Raw genomic sequence first — 23,259 nt, forward strand, 5'->3', positions numbered from 1 at the left:
AAAGAGACAATTAACAACATTTTTTTAAATGTTTCCGCAGTGAGAACTCAAGGTACAATATTTTATTTATGTACATCATGCTAGTTTTAGTATACAGCTTAAAAATAAATATTACAGTTACTGTTTGTTTTGACGCAGGCGAGTTTACAGTTTATTTCGCTTGAAATGGCTACCGAGTGCAACTGCATCAAATCAAGGCAATTACATTTCAATATTAAGTAAAGAAAAAATAAACATAATATATCGTATAGCAAAGAACATGTAAAGACGACATATATGCATAATTATAAGTATCTTTTTACTTAGTTTTTAGTAGTTTTTAGTAGTTAATTTAACTGATTGAGCAATGCATTGAAAGATTTCATCAATGTGTAAAAAAACTTCATAAATTTAATACTCAATAACAATTCAATGTCAATAAAAGTCGAACAGTCCAATCTTGGTATTTATTGTTTATAGCTTACTAAGGATAATAAAATCATCAATCTCACTATATCTTAGCTATTAAATACGCCATTTGAATAATTTTCTCATATATTCGACTGAAAACTTAAACGTGAGAGACATAATACAAGGTAGATGATAATAGAGAATTTTTATTGCATACTAAATTGTTACAAAAATTTTGCCTTGGCTCCTATACTAGGATAGCCTGTATTTATGAATATGATGAAAACCGTTATAAACTCAGTAAAATTAAACCAAAATAAATTTATACCAAAACGCTTTACTGCACAATGGTGACGTTAAAATTAACATTTTACTCATTATTATTGCTCGGTACAAATCCAGAAATTACCTTTAAAATGTACGCTCACCAACTGCACTGCTAATTTTTTAATGGATTGCACTTTTTGAATTCATATTTAAATGAATGTTTCTAAGATGTTATTTCAAAGCTCGTTAATATTTAATTACTTTTTAAATAATGTTAATAATCAGTTAATCAAATCAGTTTCAAGGTGCAATATTGATGCAATTAATTATTATGAAATTTTTCACAAACAATAATCACAGATACAGAAAAATACATAGGTATTTTAATGTGAACTTTTTTTCTGTTTTTAGTAACAAGTATTTATAAAAGATATCGTCAGTGAAACTAAGGTGACACAAAAATGATAATATGTAAAAACCATAATATTAAAACTTTTAATTTTGTTACATTTGAGTTAGCTTAGCTTAATCTAAGTAAGCTTATAGCTTAGGTAAAGTTTGTTTACGGGATTTCTTATATAGTAAGCAATATATAAACTAAAGAGTTCACTTATTTCTAATGACAACAAATCCTTAATTCTTATATCCTATACTTGATAAAAAAAAAATTAAAGCAATTTTGAAAAAGTCAGTACAGTTTTTTTGATTACAATATAAATTTACATATTCTTATAACATCTCTCTTGTTAATTACAAATAAAAAAACTGTGTTACAGCTACTATAAAATTGTATAATTAATACGAGTAAATGCAGTGTCTGTTTCCTTTAAAACCACTTTTGAAAGGCACGAACCTTGATCTGACTTGAAAGAGCCCAATGTCAAAATCGCTGCAAAAGTAGTCATAAAGCTATATAAAATATACATAGACTAGCTACTGCATGCGACTTCGTCCCGGTGGAATTTCGGAAAAAAATTAGTAAGTAGTCGATGTGTCGATCCATCAAATCCGTTTAGCCGTTTTCGAGTTATCTACTACCAAACGTCCATCCAAACATCTAAATTTTCCGTAAGATACGTATGGCTCGCTGTCGCCCGCGACTCCGTCCGCGCGAAATTAAAAAGAAACTTAATAGCCTATGTGTTCTTCCAGGCCTTGTTCTACATCTATGCCAAATTTCAGCGAGATCCATGCAGCCGTTCTGGAGATAATTTCTAACAAACATCCATCCATCCATGCATACATAATATTTGTAAGATTTTAATGGGTTTTTCATTTGTTCTCATATGACCTAAATAACATTAATGCTGCATGATGGTGTCTATACTTTATATTATGAGAGTATTTTAAAAATTGATTTTGAAAAACGAAACTTAAGCTTATTTACTGCAATTACTAAGCCCCCCAGCGGCTCCCGGCGCTCCCGTCGGCCGGTGACTTTAAGACAGCCTCGACTAAATTCATTTAAATTCTGTCACCTCTAATAAAAATCAAAAACATTAACCATCGGGCAAATAAAGTGATTGTTTTTGTACTTAGTTACTTTTTACTTCGTCAACGTCGCCATGTTCGTCAGTCAAAGGATCTCGTCCTTGTAACCGTGTTTCTATTCCACTTCAACAAATTTTCACGACAACGTGCAAACTACGAAACTCCGTAGATGTATGTATGTATGTATGTAACTGCGCGCGGACGGAGTCGCGGGCAACAGCTAGTTATATTACATTTATTTAAATTAGCGTCAGCGCCTTATTGTATCGAATAGAGGAACTAAAATGACTTTTGATGATCATCGTGTCGCGTTGATTTACGCTATTTGCTACTAGATGGCAGTATTTTAAAAATCAGTTTCCACAGATGCTACTTATTAATTGGCTACAAAATAAGATGATCTTCTGAAGCTGGGCTGATAAATTTATGGAGGTGAAATTTAGGCCCTTTTTTGATTTGTCCCCTGTATTCATCAGTGCTGATATATCGGTCCGTTGCTCGTTTGCCCCCTTCTCCTATAAAAAAAAAATTATACCGACAAAATTGCCGTTAAGGCGCCGCATAGATTTGATGGAGATTGGATTATGAATGGAGATTTTCCGTTTAGTTCGTCAAGCAGTTTTCTGGACTTATTTATGGACCTAATTATTGTTACTGTTTACTTTAATAAATAAATTCATCGTCAACCTGCCCTTGTCAATAACTCATTAACGTGACTTATGAGTTTTTTGTTTACGCCAGTCTCAAAATAAGATTGTGCTAAACTATACGGGATAATTTTATTGTAAGTATGTATCTAAAACTAACAACAGTATATAAATGTTTTCCATAACAAATTCTCAAACATGAAACTATAACTCAAAAAAAAACTATAAATGCATGGAAAAATGTGTGGTATAATTCCAATGTATTTTTCCATACCGAAGGTTGGAAAGGTTAAAAACAAATAGGAAAACCAACTTATGACATTTTTTTAATTAAACCCATTGGTCAATCATGTTTTTTATCTTAAGATTTATCTCAGCTATTAGTTAAGTTACAACGTAGTTGTATTTTCTCAGTACTTTGCCTTTTAGATGACAGGACCGGTCAAGCGCGCATTTCCTTCTATCAAATGAAAACGAACGTTAAGTTACTTGCTGTATGCTTGTTTTGTGTGTAAAGTTTTTGAGTCAGTATGCGATATGCGTTTATAAATATAAAAGTGCAGCACGCTGCATGATATGCATATGTGTGATTATAATCTTTAACTCTCCCCGGTATAATGTTGGCGTTTTCCCTAGTCCATTTAAAGCTCAGTCAAAGCCCAAAAAATTATTTCATTAATAATCTCGTTATTATATTATATCACGTGGCACTATGCATTAGTTAAAGGTAATTAAAATAACGAAATAAATAAAACACCACACAGAAATTAAAATAGTAAACTGTTAAAAAATTATAGCATTGAAAGTTTTATAGAAACCCAATAAAAACGAACGAAACGAAACGTTTTAAGGCCTCTTGCTTCATACTTTTCTACTTAACATAAATTGCACTTTCATCAAACTAGAGGTTTACCTTTCGCATCGCATCGGATCGCACGCTTATCCATCGCACATTCTTAATACTGCGTAGATACTGCATTGGTATTGGTATTGTGATCTGTGACTGTGTCGCGACTTCGTGAGTCGTGAATTAGTTCGTGAGTCAGTCGCACGCGATCTTTCATTGGGGGATGACGTCTGCTCGCTTAAAACAACAACAAACCGTTTTTGCGCTAAATATGAATTAAACCAAATTCAAAAATCCTTCTTTATTTGATATACAATTAATCCCAGTACACTAAGTGTGCAGATATATTATCGGAGGATTGTTTTGCGTGTGCTTTTTCGTAAAGTTCAATAACATAAAGTGAACCCTTAGGCACAATGCCGGCCCAACAGGAACCACAGACCAGCATCGTTTTACGTGAGGTCACACCTGAGCGTGAGTTTTTCTTTATCTTTTATTTAATTATTAAAAAAATGAGTTTATAAAAAAATATTGTGAGGGTAAAGTAACAATGAAGTCTAATTGGAAGTTTTTTTTCGTTTACCGATAGATTTAAAGTCGAGAAATATTAAATCTTCTCGAGACTTTTTGTACATAACGCAACATTTAAATTGCATAAATGGTTAAACATTTGGCTACATAGTAAAGTGAGACTGCAACAAACAGTTTTGATGTTTGGCACAATTGTTAAACACTTAAAATTATCTAAATCATAACATTTTAGAGAACAATAGATAAAAAACAAATTTGAACTCAATAAAATGTTTATTTTTCTATACCGCGTGTGTATTTGTCCGAACTACGAGTATATACTGGACAGTACCTACAATTTATAATTACCATTGTATAATTTATAAGGTCAAAATGCAGTTTAAATTACCATAGTTAATTAAAGTATATTTTGAATGCAAATTCTCTGTTGTTAGAGTTTACTTTTGTAGAAAATAATTCTGGAAATAGGTACTGGTATGACTTGAATATCCTTCAAGAGAATATGAAGTATCCAGGCCTAATCGTCTACGGACGAGGGTCTTGTATTTAAGTTGCCGGTACTTGCTTACGAAGCAATATAGTTGATTTTATACATCATTTACTCGTATTAGAAGACTTATGAGGCACTATGGTCGTACTGCGTATGAAATAAAAAATGAAGCATCTACCTGAGTTACGACCATTGGATAAAAAAAGCTATTTTACTATCCGTTAACCAAGATGTATGTCTAAAGGTTCATAATCTCAATCAGTGCAGTATATGCAATCTTTCTCCAAACTCATGCTACCTACATTTTTAAGGATGTTATCATAAAATCAGAATCCAAAAGTTATAACTTTTTTTGTAGAATGTTATCAAAACACATAAATTATCAATAGTTCTTAGACGGAAAAAGATTTGCTGAACGCTAAAAAAGTATTCACTACACTTTACAATAAGTTAAGTAATTGACAATACCGAAATTTGAAAGATTTTCAATAAAAAAAGAAACTTCTTGCACACAAAAAAAAGTAATTTCGGTTACCTGTAGCGTGACTCAATTGATCTTAATAAAATTGATGTAATTACGTTGAAATCTGAAAAACACTAATTATGTTATTCCTGTTCGTCACGCCATTTGATTTCTTGTCGGCTATGTTTTTTTTTTTATAGATTATAGCTTATTTTATTGTTACGATTTCAATTAACTAAACGCCACCTCGTACCGTACTTAAATGTACCTTTTGTCCGCGACTCCGTCAGCGCGGAGTTAAAAAAAAGGAAACGGAATAAGTATTCGTCCTTCTCCTGGTTCAAGGCTACCTCCCCACCATTTTTTATTGAATTCGGTTCAACTGTTCTTGAGTTATAAATAGTGTAACTGCCAAGACTTTCTTTTATATATAGATATGCATTTGAGGTTATTATTTTTGCAAGTTATCCTATAACTAGTTCAAACTATGAACCGGTTCGAGCGTAATTCGCTAATTTGAATAATTTCGACAAAAAACTTTGTTACAACACGAAACTTAGTGAGCTTGACTTATAAACAACTTATATAATGATTCTAATTTACTAATCGAGACGATATTTCATCATTTAAAGATGTTAATAGCACTTAAAAGTATACTAAATTTTTAAATTGTTGTATGTTATTTAATAGACTACAAAGAATGGGTTTGTTATATTGGACAAAAACCAGTTTGGCACGGACAAAAACACTATTGCCTAGTATATTCCTTAACAGGATAGATTTTAAAAAGGTTGTATCCTTAGACCTTACTTTTTTCTATATATATATTATATTAAACAGAATACCATATCGACGCTGGAAAGCGTAAACGCTGTAACCCCGAAAGTATGAACTTTACAGGAGAGCCAAAAAATGATAACTCGTGAGCTGATACGCCTACAAGCATGCGGTATTTAGCAATGTTGTGTAGTTTGTGCTAACCTATAATAAAATCATTATCGTTTGATAATGGTTGAAATTATTAACGTGCGAAAAACATATTCGCGATTTCAAGGGTTACAGCGTTTATGCTTTCCAGCGTCGATATATACAGTTACAATAAAAATGTCTATAAATCCATTGCGGGTTCGTTCAGACACTTTGGTACTACGCTATGAAATTTAACAGTTGGAAAATTTAGTTTTTTTTTACAGCAACTAACCGTGGGTTTCCGAAACCAAAATCTTCGTTTAACACATATTGTTATCTCTGTTTTACTTAAGATAATGAGAGAAATGACGATATATTTTATACAGATATTTTGGTTTCATAAACCAACGGTTACTGAGCTTCTACCATTACTTCGATAAGCAATATCAATTATTGCTAATCGAAGGATTGATCATACCGTCATAGCGTTATTTGGGGAATCAAGGTATTTATAGGCAGGAAAATAAAGAACGCATACACGTGAAACCTCAGGCAAATAACTAGCTCGTGTTTATTTTTCAACATTGACCTAGAGAACGAACTTTCCTCATGCATATGCATTAGATGGGAAATGAAAGAGCTACGTTATTGTACGGCTTTTGTTACTAGTTTACATTTAACCTTTGTTTAAAATTTTAAAATAGACTGTTAATACATATTTTATTACGTATATATTAATATCTGAAGTAACATACATTTAAAAAGGTTATAAGTTTATTACGAATCAACAATAGCCTTGACACTTTCAGACCAAAATTCTTAATTTGCTTGTTTCACAATTATAAAATCTGGAAATGTTTAGTAACGTAGGTTTTAAATACAAAAGAAGACCTTCTAAGTCGACCTTAAACATTTGTATAAACATCTATTCCGATTACTCAAAACGTATTCTTATCAACTTCATTACTTGAAGTTAATTTTATTAAGTTTATTAATTATTGTTATTTATTAATTGTGTTAATTGTTAAGTTAGTTGTGAAAAGATTTGAATCCTGTTCATTTTAGACGTTAGATCAATTAAAAAAATATATTTTACACCTATTAAAATTTTATAACAAGCTTTAATAACAGTAGGCTAACCCTAACAAAGAACTCCAATTACTCATTATGGAACAATGGCATGATTAAACGGCAGATGGTTCTACCAATATTCCATTGCAATATGATTCATCTTAAACGTAGCCTGACACGCCAATATAGTATTTTCCGATACATATTACATATTGTGTGTTTATTCGTGATACATTTTACGTATCATTGACATCCATTTGTTTTTTAGCTTTAAATTGAGATAACCTTGGCTTAGTTACAGTTCGCTATTTCGTATTGTCTGCGTGTCGAAAGAGGCAACACTAAATTATGTAAAGCGAATAGTCTAAACCAGATCAAAATGCATTTAGAGAACATCAAAAGATTAAGAGGGTTTAATAACAATCTTCTTTGACTCATCCTTTTATTCCTCTCGTTGCTTCTTCTGTCTTCTTAAATTTGCTTTAAAATTACAACTTTGGATGAAAGATCCGAGAAAGAAGAGAGCGTAGGGTAAATTGTTTATCACTTTTAAGTTTTTTCTTCTTAAATTTTGTTCCTTATATATATTTTATGTTTTTTATATATGATGTGTGAGATAGTAGATGTTATTTTTATTTCATTCTTTCAATAAAAAAGTAAAAAATGTTAAAGTTGACGATGTAGGTCCACGAGTTCCAACGATTCAAAGAGTAAACAATTATTATGGGGACAGATCACTTAAAAAACGCGAACTTAAAAACGAAAACAACATAATTAGAACGTCACAATTATATAAATATCTATCACAATAATCTATAAACAGAGTAGTCTAGTTTAATATAATAATGTCTTGATTCCACAGACAAACTTCAAATGACGTAATGTGGGACGAAACGATAATTATACGATTTTGTGTAATAATTAATAAATAAATAATAAAAAAATAAAAATAGTTTCGAGGAAAGTAGTGTTACAAATTCATTTATAACTATTCGCTATTAACCAATTAAAACGGTATTTCTCGCAATGACTTGCTAAAGGACATTAATATTCATTACCTAGTACCGCGATAAAAATCTTACTATTAATTATCATATTATGAACAACGCAAAGAAACACTACAACTTATTATACGGAATGATTAATTGGCCACTAAAGGACTCCCCCTTAGTGTATATTTCTTATATTTAATATAAGTGAGACTACTTATAACTTTGAGCGCGGAAAGCGGTGTACTGGGTGCGTTGAGAGGCATGGGCGAATGTAATCTAATGTTATCCGTGGACTCACAGAGGCTGATGATGATGATGATTTAATATAAAAAATATTATAAGGTATAAAGTGACGTAATGATAATCTGGTCAAGTTTAATGTAGGTTTTGTGCATCACAGTTTTTATTCACTCATTTTATTAAGATTATTTACATGTGAATATGAGAAATACAGAGTGAATGTAAAAATTAAAATAAATGTTGTATTATATATTTTTATGAACTATGATTAAAATAGATGAAGATAAAGTGAGACGTGATGAAATGACGAGTTAATCTAAAATATTTAAAAACACGAACACCACAATCGAAACAACCATAATGCACGTTTTAATCACGTAGGCGTCGATAACAAATATCTCATTGTTAAATATATTGTAACGTTTTACACAGAAGTATTTTAATTAATGAAAACATGATTTAATGATGCTGTTTACAACTATTTATAGCAAAACATAAAATTTTTACATCATACTATATTAAGTAAATTAAGTCGTATTTATTGTTCATACTATGCTGATGAAAAAAAAAATGTAATTGTGTAAATGTGTAATTTAAACCTTTATTATACAAATTTAAATAAATAAAAAACAAGTTTATCTCAGAGTAACATATCATGGCCTCATTTTCTAATCATCGCAATATTTCATAGATAAACTTTTTTGTCACTGGAAATTAGTTTTAACTAGAACATATATTATCTGTAATTTTAACCAATTTATTCTGTTAGCAAGCGTTATCTAGAAAACTTACTTAAAAACTACCATATCAACGTACAGACCGACAATGTTACCTTATCCGGTGGCTATAAATGAACTTAAATTACGATAGTCCACTATTGCACCCTATCAAAATAAAAAAGAGTCCTTGTCGTACTGTAACTGTCATGTCATGTCTTATAATTATAAGCCCAAATAAACTTATACTGCCTAAATCACTGAACCTAGAGACTTGAAATGTTTGCTAGAGACCTCTTTGACAACGCAGGCAAGCACTAAGCAAGTAAAATCCATTTCCTATAGATCTAAACTAGAGGTGCATGGAGAGCGGAATTATTTGAAAATTGTCAGCAATTTTTAAAGTGCTGTGAATAGACGAGTTTTTTGAAAATTCATGTTTCGAAACCGCGGTAAATAGCTCTTTATATAATCGCGAATCTAATCAACATTCACCTACATAAAAAATTCAAGCAAATCTTGTAACCAAGTGAAGCAAGAGTCTAGTATTAATACTCTATTTTATTCGTTTTAAGTATTTGATTAATTATATATAGGGTGAATGATATTTACTAGATCATCTTTAAAGTTTTTTTAACATAATAATTGGCATCGTTAGTATTGATTTCTTTGCCGACATAATTAGTATTCCTAGTTAGGGTTGCCAGGTCGCCAAACCTACTAGCCGGACATTTGGGTAGAAAGGTCGGACACCCTATATTATTTAGGATTTTGTCTCAGTATTAATAGATATACTCTCGTATGGGAAATGTAAAAAGCCTAACAAAAGCCGGAAAACCGTTTATTTTGGCCGGACACGCAATCAAAAAGCCTACCTATGTCCGGCTGTATCCGGACGCGTGGCAACGCTATTCCTACTAATATTATTTTATAAAAAAAAATTATACATGATTTATTAGTTTAAAAAATAAACAAACAAGTAAAAAGACATGGTAATAATGCGTTCGGCGACTAACATGAATCTGGGCACATAATACGTACAAAAAAGATATCAAAGGATTTTACAATAGTTTTGCAAGGGCTTTCTAAGTGACAGTGTCACAAAATACATGCGTGACGAAAGTAAATGTGATATAAATTGAGGAAGAGTTAGGCTCGGCCATCATGTGCAAGTTTATGATACGGCGTCTCGTAATATAAATGTTTATCATTTTGCAACCTTCTACCACTTTCTCACGGCTCACGGCTTAATATGTTTCAAACGACACAATCAAACAATCTACTATTACCTTCTGTAACCCTGGTACATCTGTGAAAGCAATTCAAAGAATAATCTAGATCACAAATAGCCAGAGTTTTTTAAACCTTATGCAGTCCATGTCTCTAATAAATCAAATCTAATAAATTAATACCTTATATATATAAAAGAAAGTCGTGTTAGTTACACTATTTATAACTCCAGATCGGTCGAACTGATTTAGCTGAAAATTGATGGGGAGGTAGCTTAGAACTAGGAGACGGACACAGGAACTTTTTTTTATCTTTTGTGCATTTTTTTTATTCCGCGCGGACGGAGTCGCGGGTAAAAGCTAGTTACTCATAAATTCCTAACAAAATTGTTTAAAACTTACTAAAAAACAAAGCAACCATGGTAGATCCTATATTTCAAAAGGCCTTACGTATTTACCAACATTTCAGCGTACCCATTCTTCTATAGTGCTTTTAAATTATAAGTAGTTAAGATCTGACTCCATTCCACTATCTATGGCCCATTTATTATGTTACTCGCAGTCATGTTATCATATTATTAATAGTAGGCAGTATTGAGTATATTAAACAGCATATATAATAAAGTTGGGGCAAAGTTCAGTGTGTTGTGAAATCGTAATCAATAAGGCAATGCTCATGACTCCCGCTCTCATTTGATAAGTGCGCACATGTACACAATTGTGAGTAACGAAATAGCATGTTTACAATAAAATTATGTTGCAACAATGAAATAAAAGCTTCGAATACACTTTGTAATTTGCTGTTTTTAATTTAAAGAGATGATTCCAGAATTGTATCGAATACAGAAATGTCCAAATAAGATTTCTTTATCTTTCATTTTTTTACAGTTGATGTTCGATGATTCTTTTCAAGGTGTTTTATTTATAATCAAATAAATAATAAAGTACTTACACATAAAGCAGTGAAGTGGTACATATTTATGGTGAAACATATAACCAAGTAGACGTCCATAATATCAATCAAAGGCGGTCAAAGAGTTGAAACGCGTCTTTGACTAAACAGTGTCTAACTATATCTTTGGGTTAATACTGTTAATGTTTAAATTAATGATACAAATAAACATATCAGTTTTTAATAAGTTGATAATAGCCTTCGAAAGCTTAAATAATTTAGATAGTTTTGTTATTTTTTCTAATTTGCAATTTAGTTTGGTTATAAAAGTACGTGCGTTTGTTCCACATGTTACAGCACATTGGCTTCCATTAAGACGATGAAAGGCTCACTATTTTGTTCTTGTAAAACTGGAATAAGTTATCTTGGCATAAATTAACTTAGAAACATCTGCTTAATCTCATTAGAATGCAGAGGCCACGTCTACTTACTTTTTAATTAAATTCTTTGTAGCATCTTTCTGTTTATAGTAGAACTAATGAACAATACATTCTTGAAAAACACTTGGCGTAATTTGTATTCTCTTCAGTTATTCGGATACGAAAACGGATACAGGAACAAGTATCATGAACAACCCTGACATTTGGAATTTAAAAAAATTAACAAAAACCGGATAGTTTGTGTCGTCGTCTAGACATTTAAGGTAACACGCATTGCTCCACGACCACCGCGATCGCGGCAGCGTTCACTCGTCGCACCCTACCGCCACCGATTGAGCGGGATAAACATATAATAAAATTGCGATATGTCATTCTGGCGCACTGTCCGGACCACGGTCTGCTAGGCGTCGGATAGTCATCCAGTTACCATCGACCCGACAACCCGACGTCCACTAACGCAACTTTGTCCCGTTCCATCGGCGACGTTAAGGCATCGACGAATAGATGCTGCGGCATCCGCAAGGCGGAACATTGCCGGGTGAGCGAGAAGTTGACGAGTCGACGTTATTATAGAGAAGTCTAAAAATCTACTTTTATTTTAATCGCCTATGCGTCTTAAGCCACAGGACAGAATGTGATGTAACTTTGAAAGGATTTTCCGAGGACACCTGAGAAAGTTTTACTTATTTTACCTTTTTAAAAATACACTTAGATCAAATAAAGTTTCTTAGAAATAAAAACAAGTTTCAACTTTTATTTGTAAGAAAATTACTTTATAACATTTTTCCCCGTATTATGATGTCAGCTTATCGGTTCAATTACCTTGACTACGAAAGGCACGTAGAATTCATAGAAAACATACGTAAGTTTAAATCAACTATATTTAATACAAAATTTAGATATATATATATGTACATTGCACGCACATAAATATAATTTTTGTGAAGTTAGATGGGACTATTCTAAACGTACGAGAGTCCCCTGAAGGTGAAATAATATTTATTATGTATTTTTTGTTTAAAAGATAATGAAACTAATGATAAAATGAGTCCAGGCGAAATCGCGTTTGCAAAAGCCGTTAGTAATAAAGATGGTTAAGATATGATTTTAGCAGAGAATTCTAGTGTCTATATTTCTACATTAAAAAATTATCAAAGAGCGTGTGTCCGTGACCTCACACGGCTGATCGTTATAAATAGAGGAGCATAAGCAATAGGAAAGTATTGTGGTGTTATGGCCACGTGTAATCGTTCATTAACCGGCCCTATTTGGCAGCGAGCCAAACATGTGCAGTGTTCGCTGTGTTGAATGCTTGGCCTTATGCATTTATTATCACTAAGTGCTAATAAATGATACGTTTTTCCTTAATAAATCACAAATATGATGTACAAGATGTAAAATATGTTAAAACAACTAAAGTTTAGTATGGAATAAATTAACACAATGAACAATACAAATATGTACATTAAAATAATGAAAAACATCTTTCAACGATGTTCTTACACTTTTCGATTTATCACTATTTTTTCTTTATGTAACCAAACTTACTTTAGTAACAGTTAAAATAATAAACTAAATCTTTTACATTGTTTACAATCCTTCCCAAGTATAGACAAATTCGGAATTTAAGAAAATATAATTATGAAATACTAAATAAAAATACTTAAGTTTGAAAAAGTATTTCTGAACGCTATTTGCCTTTGTGCTTCAATAAACAAAACATTTAGAAAATGCCGTACGTAGTATTCGAGAATTATACGCGTTACATATTGTACCTAACAGAGAAAAATAAATAACATTGCGTAGTGTTAAGGGCCTAGCACGAAACATTGCGAGAAAGTATCACACCACCCTTGACAAAATGTATATTAGATTTGTGTAACGGGCGTTAGATTATAGGGTAAAGCGCATTAACAAATCTTATACAAATTTTGTCGATGCCGTTACGAATACTTTCATGCAAATTTTCGTGCTAGAACCCAGATTTATATTAGCAATCCTTCATCATTATTACCAAATATAGACCTTCTAAAAATATTTTTTTTACTTAGATTTTCAACTGATAGTAATGTAACAATCTTAAATCTTTGATACTAATTGTTATTTTCTACTTTTATAAATGTCTTTGAATACAAATTACTTATTTATAAGTGCATTTGCGTGTGCGCAACACTGTTGTTACTATTTTATTGCCAAGTATCATTAATAGATCTTATTTCTTACCGGTAGTCTGTATTTTAGTGACGTCATTTCAATATTGTAATCGTTTATTGTCTTAGATATTACCAATTTCTCAAGTAAAGATACAATATTTGTTTTAAATTATATTAAAAATTATTCAGTCTGATGTATTGTGGAATATGTGTCTTTAAGTCATTCATTAGAAGCCAATTTATATTTTACATCACTTTCACTAATTTTAATTTACAACCAAGGATAAGAAGAACATTTTAGATTTTATTGTAGTATTTTAAATGGTTGCCTAAAAAACGGTGAAGCTATTTCATTAGTGACAAAACGATTAGAATTGTTCTTGCTTACTCTAGCTCCATATTTTGCTTTTGCTGTCCCATAGTCTATTTGGGATAGTGTCAAATACAATTTATCAGTGATTTCAAGGTTATGTTTAAAATATACATATACATAGTTACATATATATACTTACGCCTACATTTCCTAGTTATTTCGTATGGATTGCGTCACGAATTATAGACAGTCGTGCCTTAACATGTCCTCTTAATATAAGGCTATAAAAACCAGTGATATTTATATTTATACCTACTAGCTGTTGTCCCCTACTTCGTCATAGTGAAATTTAAAAAAACAATAGCCTATGTAACTCCCGTATACATCAACTAGCTTCAATTAAAAGTCGCGTCAAAATCGGTCTCGGACACAGAATTATAAAATTTTGTTTTTCGTTATAAATTACGCAAGAACATCATATGCACAAAATATAAAAAAAAAAATATTTATAGCCAAAAATACAGATTTTTGTGTAAATTATTAGTGCGTGACATCTAGCGGCAAGAGTAAAATAAAACTAAATTTCTCAGTAGGTGACACTTATCATCACTAGATGGCGCAAATCGAAAAACGTAAAAAATATCGTGAATTTCGATTGGTGAAAAATACTACACAAACACAAAATAATATTATCTCTATTTCATGAATCATGGAAAGATGAAAGGGATGTAAATACGTTTTTTTACAATGGGTAACAAAGGCGTTTGCAGTTGTTACCTACTGTACATTTTGTATTTATCTAAAGACAATATTTAATATAATTTTTAAACGCAGATTGACAGTTTTTAATCCTAATTTTAGAATTGCCCACTCATATTAAATGCTATTTTGGTAGCACCAAAGCTATAAGTACTCTCTACCTTAAACCCTAATATGGTTTTATAGAAGTGTAAATGACAACACTGGCAGCACTGAGGAACTTTGTTTCAATAAAAAAGCCTCCGGAGGCCTTTATGCCTTTCTTTTGTGCTACGCATTTGGTATCCATAAGTCATATAATCATATAGATCCCTACTTTATTTGAATTAAATATCATAAAGTCTTTTGATTGAATTGCTAGATTCATTTTTGTATTTGTGTACCTCGTTTGCATCGAGTTAAATTGTTTTTAGAATTTAATTGGTATTAATTTGGCCTTGACTCGCTGTTAAGACTGGATGTTACTTGATCGTTGGTAAAGCGCATACAAAAAACTAGAAAAATATCAAACCATCAACTATTTGATAGCACCGTCATGATGACCATTCATTTTGCGAACAAACTGCAATTAATAAAAAAGCCGGATGCATTGGTAAGCGTATTTAAATATAAATAAGCATTGCCTGTCTGACTAAAAATCGAAAAAACCTTTTTCTCCTATCCTTTGTCTATCATCCAGAACTAAAAGCTGTAAGCATAGAAAAAACCTCACTAGCAACAATGGGCCTATCACGATTATTTGTGACAATCGCCTTCTTGTTGTCATCGTAAATGATGTCAAAATTAGTATGAAATTTTCAGTGTACTTTACGTCCGATAGGGGGCGCTGCACAAATTTTAATACATTTTGGTCGATGACGATACGAAAGCGATTGTCACAAATATTCATATTATGCCCACAGCAGTAATATGACAATAGTTAGTAAAAAAACAGTAACTTGAACCTCACCTTTAGTGACATTTGTCTGTTTACAATGTTTAAGTTTTAATGTGATATAAAATGTATACACATTTATCGTCGTTTGTGAGGAGTCTATTCTATATTAAGTACAAAATGCTTCGGAAAATATTCTAAACCGTATCTTAGTAAAAGCTTAAGCATAGGTGTACCAGTAAGAAAAACAATAGTAGACAAAAATGTGTTCAATACAAAAATGCATCTTGAGAAAATTCCTTATTTTTCAAAAGACATGGCTACCATAGCGTCCGACATTCCCATACATAAAGCCTCTGTCGTTGTTATTCATCGCTTAGTCATATTCGTTCTATCGTAGTAACAAGACAAAACTACACGAGTTCACCTTACGTATGCATTAATCGTAGTGTTTATATTTAACTCCATAATTACGAAAAATAAAATTGCAATGGATAAAGGTAGGTGTTCCTATGTTTCTTTTTTTTGTGATTTGTACTTGGATATCCACGTGCATATTTGGTTAATTTAGTACAAAAACTTATAAATTTTCTGGTATAATATAATGTATTCATAAAATATTCGTTATAACACAACTTTGATCATTCAATTTCTAAGGTATACAAATTCGACTGTAAAATAATCGGAGAATAATTTTGAAGGTGATGAATGAAAGAATTTCTCTTAAGTTAACATATATCAAGTAAATTATGATTAAAAGAGTGGAAGATTGATTTTCCTTCCGTCTAGTTATATTTCCAATATATTTAATAAAATTTATTTTATAGTTTAAAGTTTTTGTTATAATAATAAAATGTACTAAAATAATGTTTTATAAATATTTACTCAAAATTATATACGTAGAAATTACATGCGAAACAATTAGATGGCATCGTCCTCATACTATATGTATCTACGTACTGTGAGTATGAGAACCTATACAACGTTAGGTGTGACTAGGTCTTTTTAGACATTTATTTTATATTCTATGTGTCTTCTGGAAATTTGCGCATAACATATAATATAGTCTATTTGTTTATACAAATTGCCAACTTCGAAGAATTAAACTTAGTATATAATCAACTTAATTGCACATAAAAACTACTTAGAAAAGTTAATATTAATTTTTAATCTGATTTACATTAATCTTTGACCTAAAAATACAAAGAAAACGATTACACGCGCCGAAGGCAACTTTACGCCTATTGTATTTTCACTAAAGTCAATAATTATGTATCTAATTATTATTTTAAAGTATTCTTCATCAATCTAATAATTGAAAAGTTTAAATTTGTTTTAAAGCATGTAGCAATCTTCATAGATATGGTATCTAATAATGTCGTGCAAGAAAAATAGTTTTTTATGATACCTTATATATGTTTTGAAGAGGCCAAGGCACAAGCATCTAACGTCTTCAGAACATAATGTTTTATTTCATTTTATTAAAAATATAAAAAATAAAATTAAAATAAAAAAAATCCTGAGAGGTGTCAAGGGACATCCGGATGGAACGAAGTTCCTTTCAATTAATTAGTGAAGGAACCAATGTTTATTCTATGAATAAAAAACTTAAGTCTTCACAAGAAGTACATTTTATTTCTATGAATTTTCGTTATATATTGTCACGTCGTTGCCATGGTGATATAGCAAAAAGTGTCGTGACAACTTTTCGTAAGAATTTTTTCCGTCTAGCCCCCTTTCACAACGCGCGATAAGGAACTTCGTTCGAAAAAAAACAAATTTTCATATAAATCTGATCAATGATTAAGAAACACATAGAGGACTTCTATTCTATGAACTCACATAGAGGGTTTCTGAGACCAAAATTTCCGTTCAAATCATATTGTTATTTCTATGTTGTCGTAGATAATGTCGGAGTTGATGCTGTGTTTTATAAAAAGACTTTGGTCTCAGAAACCAACGGTAACAGACAAAACATTGAATTTTATTAACATACCGTTGGATTTTAGACACTTTAATTCAATTATATTCCGTTTTATGTATTCTTAAGGTTTTACCACAAGACGAAACCCGTCTAATTTGCACTGAAGTGCTACTTTTGACTATCTACTGTTATTTAAATATAGCGTTAAAATGCAAAAATAAATTAAAATTGACATATTTGCTTTAAATCTTTATCCGGAAATGCGTTTGCATTTGCAACATTTTTGATTGTTTATTGTTATGCAGTATTATCCCAAAACCTAATCATAATGCAATGGAAATAATCATGCAAAACTGTTATTCATATGAATTTACAAATTATATTTTTTGTTGCAGTATCGCGGCATATGCTCTCTGATGTGACAACACTACCAGCGGTGCAACTGGGCGACTTCTTGCTACAGATTGAGCTGGACGACCCAAGCGAGTCGGTGCGGGAGATCGCACGCCGGGAGCTGCGCGAAACGCCCGAAGTCGTCAAACACGCTATCGAAGACTTGAAGAAACTTCTAGAAGGTTATTAAGATTTTCAAACTATTTGGCGTCTTGGAACTTCTCATGCAGCACAGAACACAATTTTAGATGTAATTCGCGTAAAGAGATGCGGGATATAAATTCTAGACAATGTTTGTATCATTTACAATGGCTGAAATTTTCCAGCCGCGATTGTTATAGAAATAATAGTCGAAAGGTTTAGAGGTCAGCAACAGCAGCAGTACTTCTGGGTTATTTCGTGAACGTTTTATCTTAAGAATTGATTACTTAAAAAGTTTTAACTAAATTGGTAACATACTCAAGCATGGTGATATTAAGAGTAAACCGACAAGCATATTAATGCGTAGCATGGATGGAAAAATATCGAGAGAAGTTTAACAGGTTTTATTAACAGGGAATATCCCTCTGTTACCAGCCATTAAAGTAAATAAACGCATCACGAAGTGCATTCCTTAAAACATGATATATATTACATACCCATATTAAAGTGAAAACTTTATACCTATTTTTTATGTTAATGTTGAGAAGTACATAAAGCTATTTTTAATCAAAAATATATGAATTTCGATGAATAGTCGACAACTAGTGTATAAAACTACATAATACATTATAACTTAGTACAAAGAACTAAGAAAAAATCGTATTCGTGATATTCGACCTCTATTGTCAAAAATAACATTTTCAATGTCAAGACAAAAGTAATAAGTACTTAAAAGTTAATAATATTTCTTCTAGAACAATAGGTGGCTGGTAAGCACGATGTTCATTAATAATAATTTCGTGTATTGTCAAAAAATTACGAAAATATCTTTGGTCTGTGTCATAAAAAAAAAGTCACTTTACTATTATTTGTACAATTTACCACAAAAAAAAAGTGAAGAGAAAAAATATTGGCGACATATGCCGAAAATAAATGCGTCTTTAGTGAAAGATATAAAACACAAATTTTCAATAGCGTCATTGGCAGATGATGTTGACGCGACCGTTCCTAAGTGCAAAAACTTGTTTGCTGTGGAATAAGATTGGTGTCTTTGTTCAGTGCAAATAAAAACATACGAGCATAGGCCACCGCATTCGATAGGTATAGAGTTTTATATGATGTGCAAATAAACAGTCTTCTTTATAAAATTTATCATATATACATTTTTGCGATGAAGGAAAACATCTTAATACAACCTACATGTATCTAGAAATTCAAAGATGTAATGTTAAGTCAACAAAACCCGCACTCGCCAGCTTGGCTGACTAAGGCCTAGTCATCCCTAACATGAGCAGACTCCGAGTTCCGATTCGGTGGAGACAAATATGAGCTGACAAGAATGTTCGGCTAATTGTTGAAAATGATATCTGTGGGCCTAGCACGAATATTTGTGACAATCGGCATCGACAAAATTTGTATTAAAATACGTGCAGCGCTCTTTTCGAACGTTTATTAGTACACAAAAAATGATACTAATTTTGACATTATTGACGATGACAATACGAAGGCGATTGTCAAAATATTCATGTTAGGTCCACTCTTATTTATGTTTCTATAATCAAATTCTCTCCACAGATGACAAAGATCTACACGTACCCTTGCATAGTGAAGCGTGGCTTATCAGATTCTTGCGACCCTGCAAGTTTTACCCTGAAAGCGCATATGATCTGGTAAGTTTTTTGTTTAACAACACACGAAGAATATTTTCTGTCTGTCTACTCCCCTGCTATTAAAAGTATATTATGCATATGCAACGTTTTATTGTTACCATTACCTATGAGCTCGGATCAAATAAATTAAAACGCTTCTCTCTTAATTAGATGCACTTGTTACTTACAGATAAAACGTTACTACTCGTTCAAAGTGAAACATCAGTCACATTACGAGGGTTTGACTCCTAGCAAGGAACAGAACATCTTCAACCAGAACATACTGACAGTACTGCCCACAAGAGACCAGTTCGGCAGACGAGTGCTCGTGTTGGAATTAGGAAGTACGTAAGCTATATCCTTCGCTGTCTTCCTCAATGTACAAGCTGTTCTTTAAGGCCTTTCTCTCTCTTTTGGCAGCTGTTATATATTTTTTATTTTTATACAAGAAGTGTGTGGTAAAGTGCTAATCTTAAACACAGCCAAGCCACGCAACTCTGATCAGTTCATCGGTCCATCTTTTAGGTGACTCACAGTAAAAAACCAAAAACTTAACGCCCTGTCTTTGCTGTTTATATTACGGGTCAAAGCTACCATGAAATCATCAAATTGTCATCCAATACATTTTGGTATTTAGACTGTTAAAATGTTGTGACTTATAAATTAGGTATGGATTTCATTAGACCTCGCTAATGTATTAACAGTTAATTGATGTCATACTAATTAATGATTTACGTGCGTAGAACATATTATATGACTGTTACTTGTAATTATTACTTTCGACCTTTAAGTTAACCAGCTGACTTTCGATGTACGTTTATGGGCACCAAGAGTGCGTATCATCGATCACGTACCTAGTAAAGTGAGATGATTCATAAATAGATACATAAATATATTCCAAGTTATATATTTTATGTAATTTTATATATGCAACATTTGTTGTATTTATACGTTTTGTCGGAAATAAAATATGTACATAATTGTAAGCCATTAAGTACATGATAAGATCTTATAAACCGGAAGCTCAGTTACATAATTTGAAACAATTATGTTCAAAATTATTTAATGTCATTAAACTTTTTTATCCTCATTGTTGGAAGTACAAAAGTTATGTTTTTCTCGAACCTGTACATATGTATTTTATAAATATGATTATCATTAATTATTAGTCACATAAACAGCAAAAAATACGAAAACTAAACCGATTATTAACCTTTATTTACGGTAATTCTTTTTGTATGTAAATTGAGGGATCAATTTATTTAATTTGTGCAATCTACCGACCAAATTATTATTCAACCATAATTTTTCATATAACAATTTTGTTTTGTTTGTATGGTACTAAAATTATTTGACATTGAAATGGCCTCCTTTTTGTTTATTATTAAAATAGAAATTCTCATTACCTTTCCAACTAAGCTTTTAGGTTTGTGCTAAGATATGATTCACGACAATAGTAAAACAGCGGATGCCAACTCATAACCTCTTGATCTAATATATACCCTTAACTTTTAGGCTTTTGGCGCTTTCTATCCTTCATTACGAACTTGCTGTTTTTTTTTCTCAGAGAAATGGAAGCACAACAAATGTTCGTTGGACGAGGTGTTTAAGGGGTGCGTATTGTTCCTGGAGGGGGCGATGCTGGAGCCGGAGACGCAGGTGTGTGGTGCAGTCGTCATCTTCGATATGGACGGACTCAGCATGCAGCAGGTCTGGCAGTTTACGCCGCCATTCGCTAAGAGGATCGTCGATTGGTTACAGGTATATGATTTTATTGATAGCTTAGTCGTGTAACACAAGAAATTCAAGTTTCTAAGACAACCCGAGAGTAAAAACTGTGTGTGGTGGTTTGAGTGCTACTTTGTCATTGGCGATTTTCCTATAACACAATAAATGTTTTGATAAATATTTTTGCTAACATAATGCATATAAAACAAGAGCGTAAAGCAATTAACTTGTACTAGAACAATGCTTAGAGAACAATTCAGCGTCCGTGGCACTGACACACTGCGCCAATTACACGCGGCAGTGCACCACACTGATTGCACACTACAGCAACAAGCGTAACACGGAAATAATTTTTAATAATTCTATGAAAATTTTATACACGTTTTCTGAATTATCTGCCGTCCGTTTCACGATTTTATTTATTGCTACAGCACAATTTTCCAAATCATTATTTTAATTTATTTTTACAATGGTACTTTTTTTGCTGACGGTAGGACTAAAATTAGGCCTCCGGAGCGCACACTCATCAGACGAAACGCGGAATTACTCCCACTTCACACTCTTGACTCTTCTTTGTAGTGGTGGTATTGCACCGTGCGAGACGAATCATTCGTGCAACAGGTGTTGTTACTGGCGTCTACCACTGTACAAGAAAAGAAGAGTCTAGTTTAATTGATGCAATTAAGACACCACTTTCTTCTTTTCTATTTTTGTAAAATTCCTTTTTTTTTTCAGGAAAGCATACCGCTTCGAGTGAAAGGTCTATACATTATCAACCAGCCCTTTATCTTTAACATGGTATTCCAAGTGTTCAAGCCATTCTTGCAGGAGAAGTTGCGCTCTCGTATCATATTTATGGGCAAAGATAGAGACCTTCTATACAAACATATCAGTCCTAAATGCCTTCCGGACAACTACGGCGGCACTCTAACTATACCACCCGTAACTGGACCACAATGGCTGGAACTTTTACTGCTCTGTGATCGAGAATTTAAAGGTCAGTATTTAATATAAATCCCTTCCCAACATTTCTTATCGTTATTTTTACTGTTATGTTACCTTTGCATGATATGGGCATGTTATGAGAAGGGATTTTTTTTTAAAATATGAATATGGAGATATATAAGTAGGTCCTAGGAAAAGATGAATTGCGTGAAAGGTAACATGCTTAATGCAGTAACGATTATAATGACGGAAGATGGATCTATCTGGATCTGGTGGTCGAAAACTGGTACACAGACCCTATACAACTGAAATCACTCAGGGAGATCATGACGATGACTGTCTAGACTTGATAATGTAATTTAATCTACGTTTTTTTTGTTTCAGCTATCAATTCTTACGGTTATAAAAAGAAGTAACAGCTGCACTTGCATTTCGTAATATGATATCTCCTTCTTTAAAAACTATCTACTGCTTGTAGTATTAGTACAAACAACATTTTTGTTATATTTCTATTCAAGTGAATCCGAACAAAATATAGAATGTGGTATTTTGAATTAAGATTTTTAACACTTAATAAGTACTCAAAATCAATTCAAAAATTAAAAGTTAAAAAGTTTCGGAAATATTTTTTCAAATTATTAAATATATTTCATTTATTTCTACAAATTACATTTTATGAGGGATATAAACTTTTGTAAAAATAAGTCAGCACTGAATAAGAACTCGAATATATTTAATATAAGTTCGAATACAAATCAAATAAGT

The 23,259-nt window shown here is 31.9% G+C and overlaps 1 protein-coding gene across 2 annotated transcripts; it reads left to right on the forward strand.

The window, feature by feature from the left end:
• The first annotated feature begins 3,827 nt into the window (after positions 1–3,827).
• Positions 3,828–22,949, forward strand: LOC106713834 (clavesin-1). 2 transcript variants are annotated; one of them, XM_014506711.2, is made up of 7 exons: positions 3,828–4,116; positions 18,034–18,213; positions 19,748–19,842; positions 20,012–20,165; positions 21,389–21,582; positions 22,285–22,546; positions 22,879–22,949. In XM_014506711.2, the coding sequence occupies exons 1-7, from the start codon at positions 4,059–4,061 to the stop codon at positions 22,908–22,910; spliced, it is 975 nt and encodes a 324-aa protein (XP_014362197.2). In that variant the 5' UTR covers positions 3,828–4,058; the 3' UTR covers positions 22,911–22,949. The 2 variants fall into 2 exon arrangements, with proteins under 2 accessions (XP_014362197.2, XP_014362198.2); XM_014506712.2 differs by lacking the exon at positions 3,828–4,116 and adding an exon at positions 16,094–16,214.
• The last annotated feature ends 310 nt before the right edge of the window (positions 22,950–23,259 follow it).

This window comes from Papilio machaon, chromosome 1 (genome assembly GCF_912999745.1).
Source record: "Papilio machaon chromosome 1, ilPapMach1.1, whole genome shotgun sequence".
NCBI classification, from domain to species: Eukaryota; Metazoa; Arthropoda; class Insecta; order Lepidoptera; family Papilionidae; genus Papilio; species Papilio machaon.

Bases quoted from the DNA above. Each gene is read 5' to 3' on its own strand.
- LOC106713834 (XM_014506711.2), top strand. From the start codon at position 4,059: ATGCCGGCCCAACAGGAACCACAGACCAGCATCGTTTTACGTGAGGTC. The intron at 18,214-19,747 runs GTTATTAAGATT...TTCTCTCCACAG, and splicing joins CTTGAAGAAACTTCTAGAAG to ATGACAAAGATCTACACGTA. The intron at 21,583-22,284 runs GTATATGATTTT...TTTTTTTTTCAG, and splicing joins GGATCGTCGATTGGTTACAG to GAAAGCATACCGCTTCGAGT.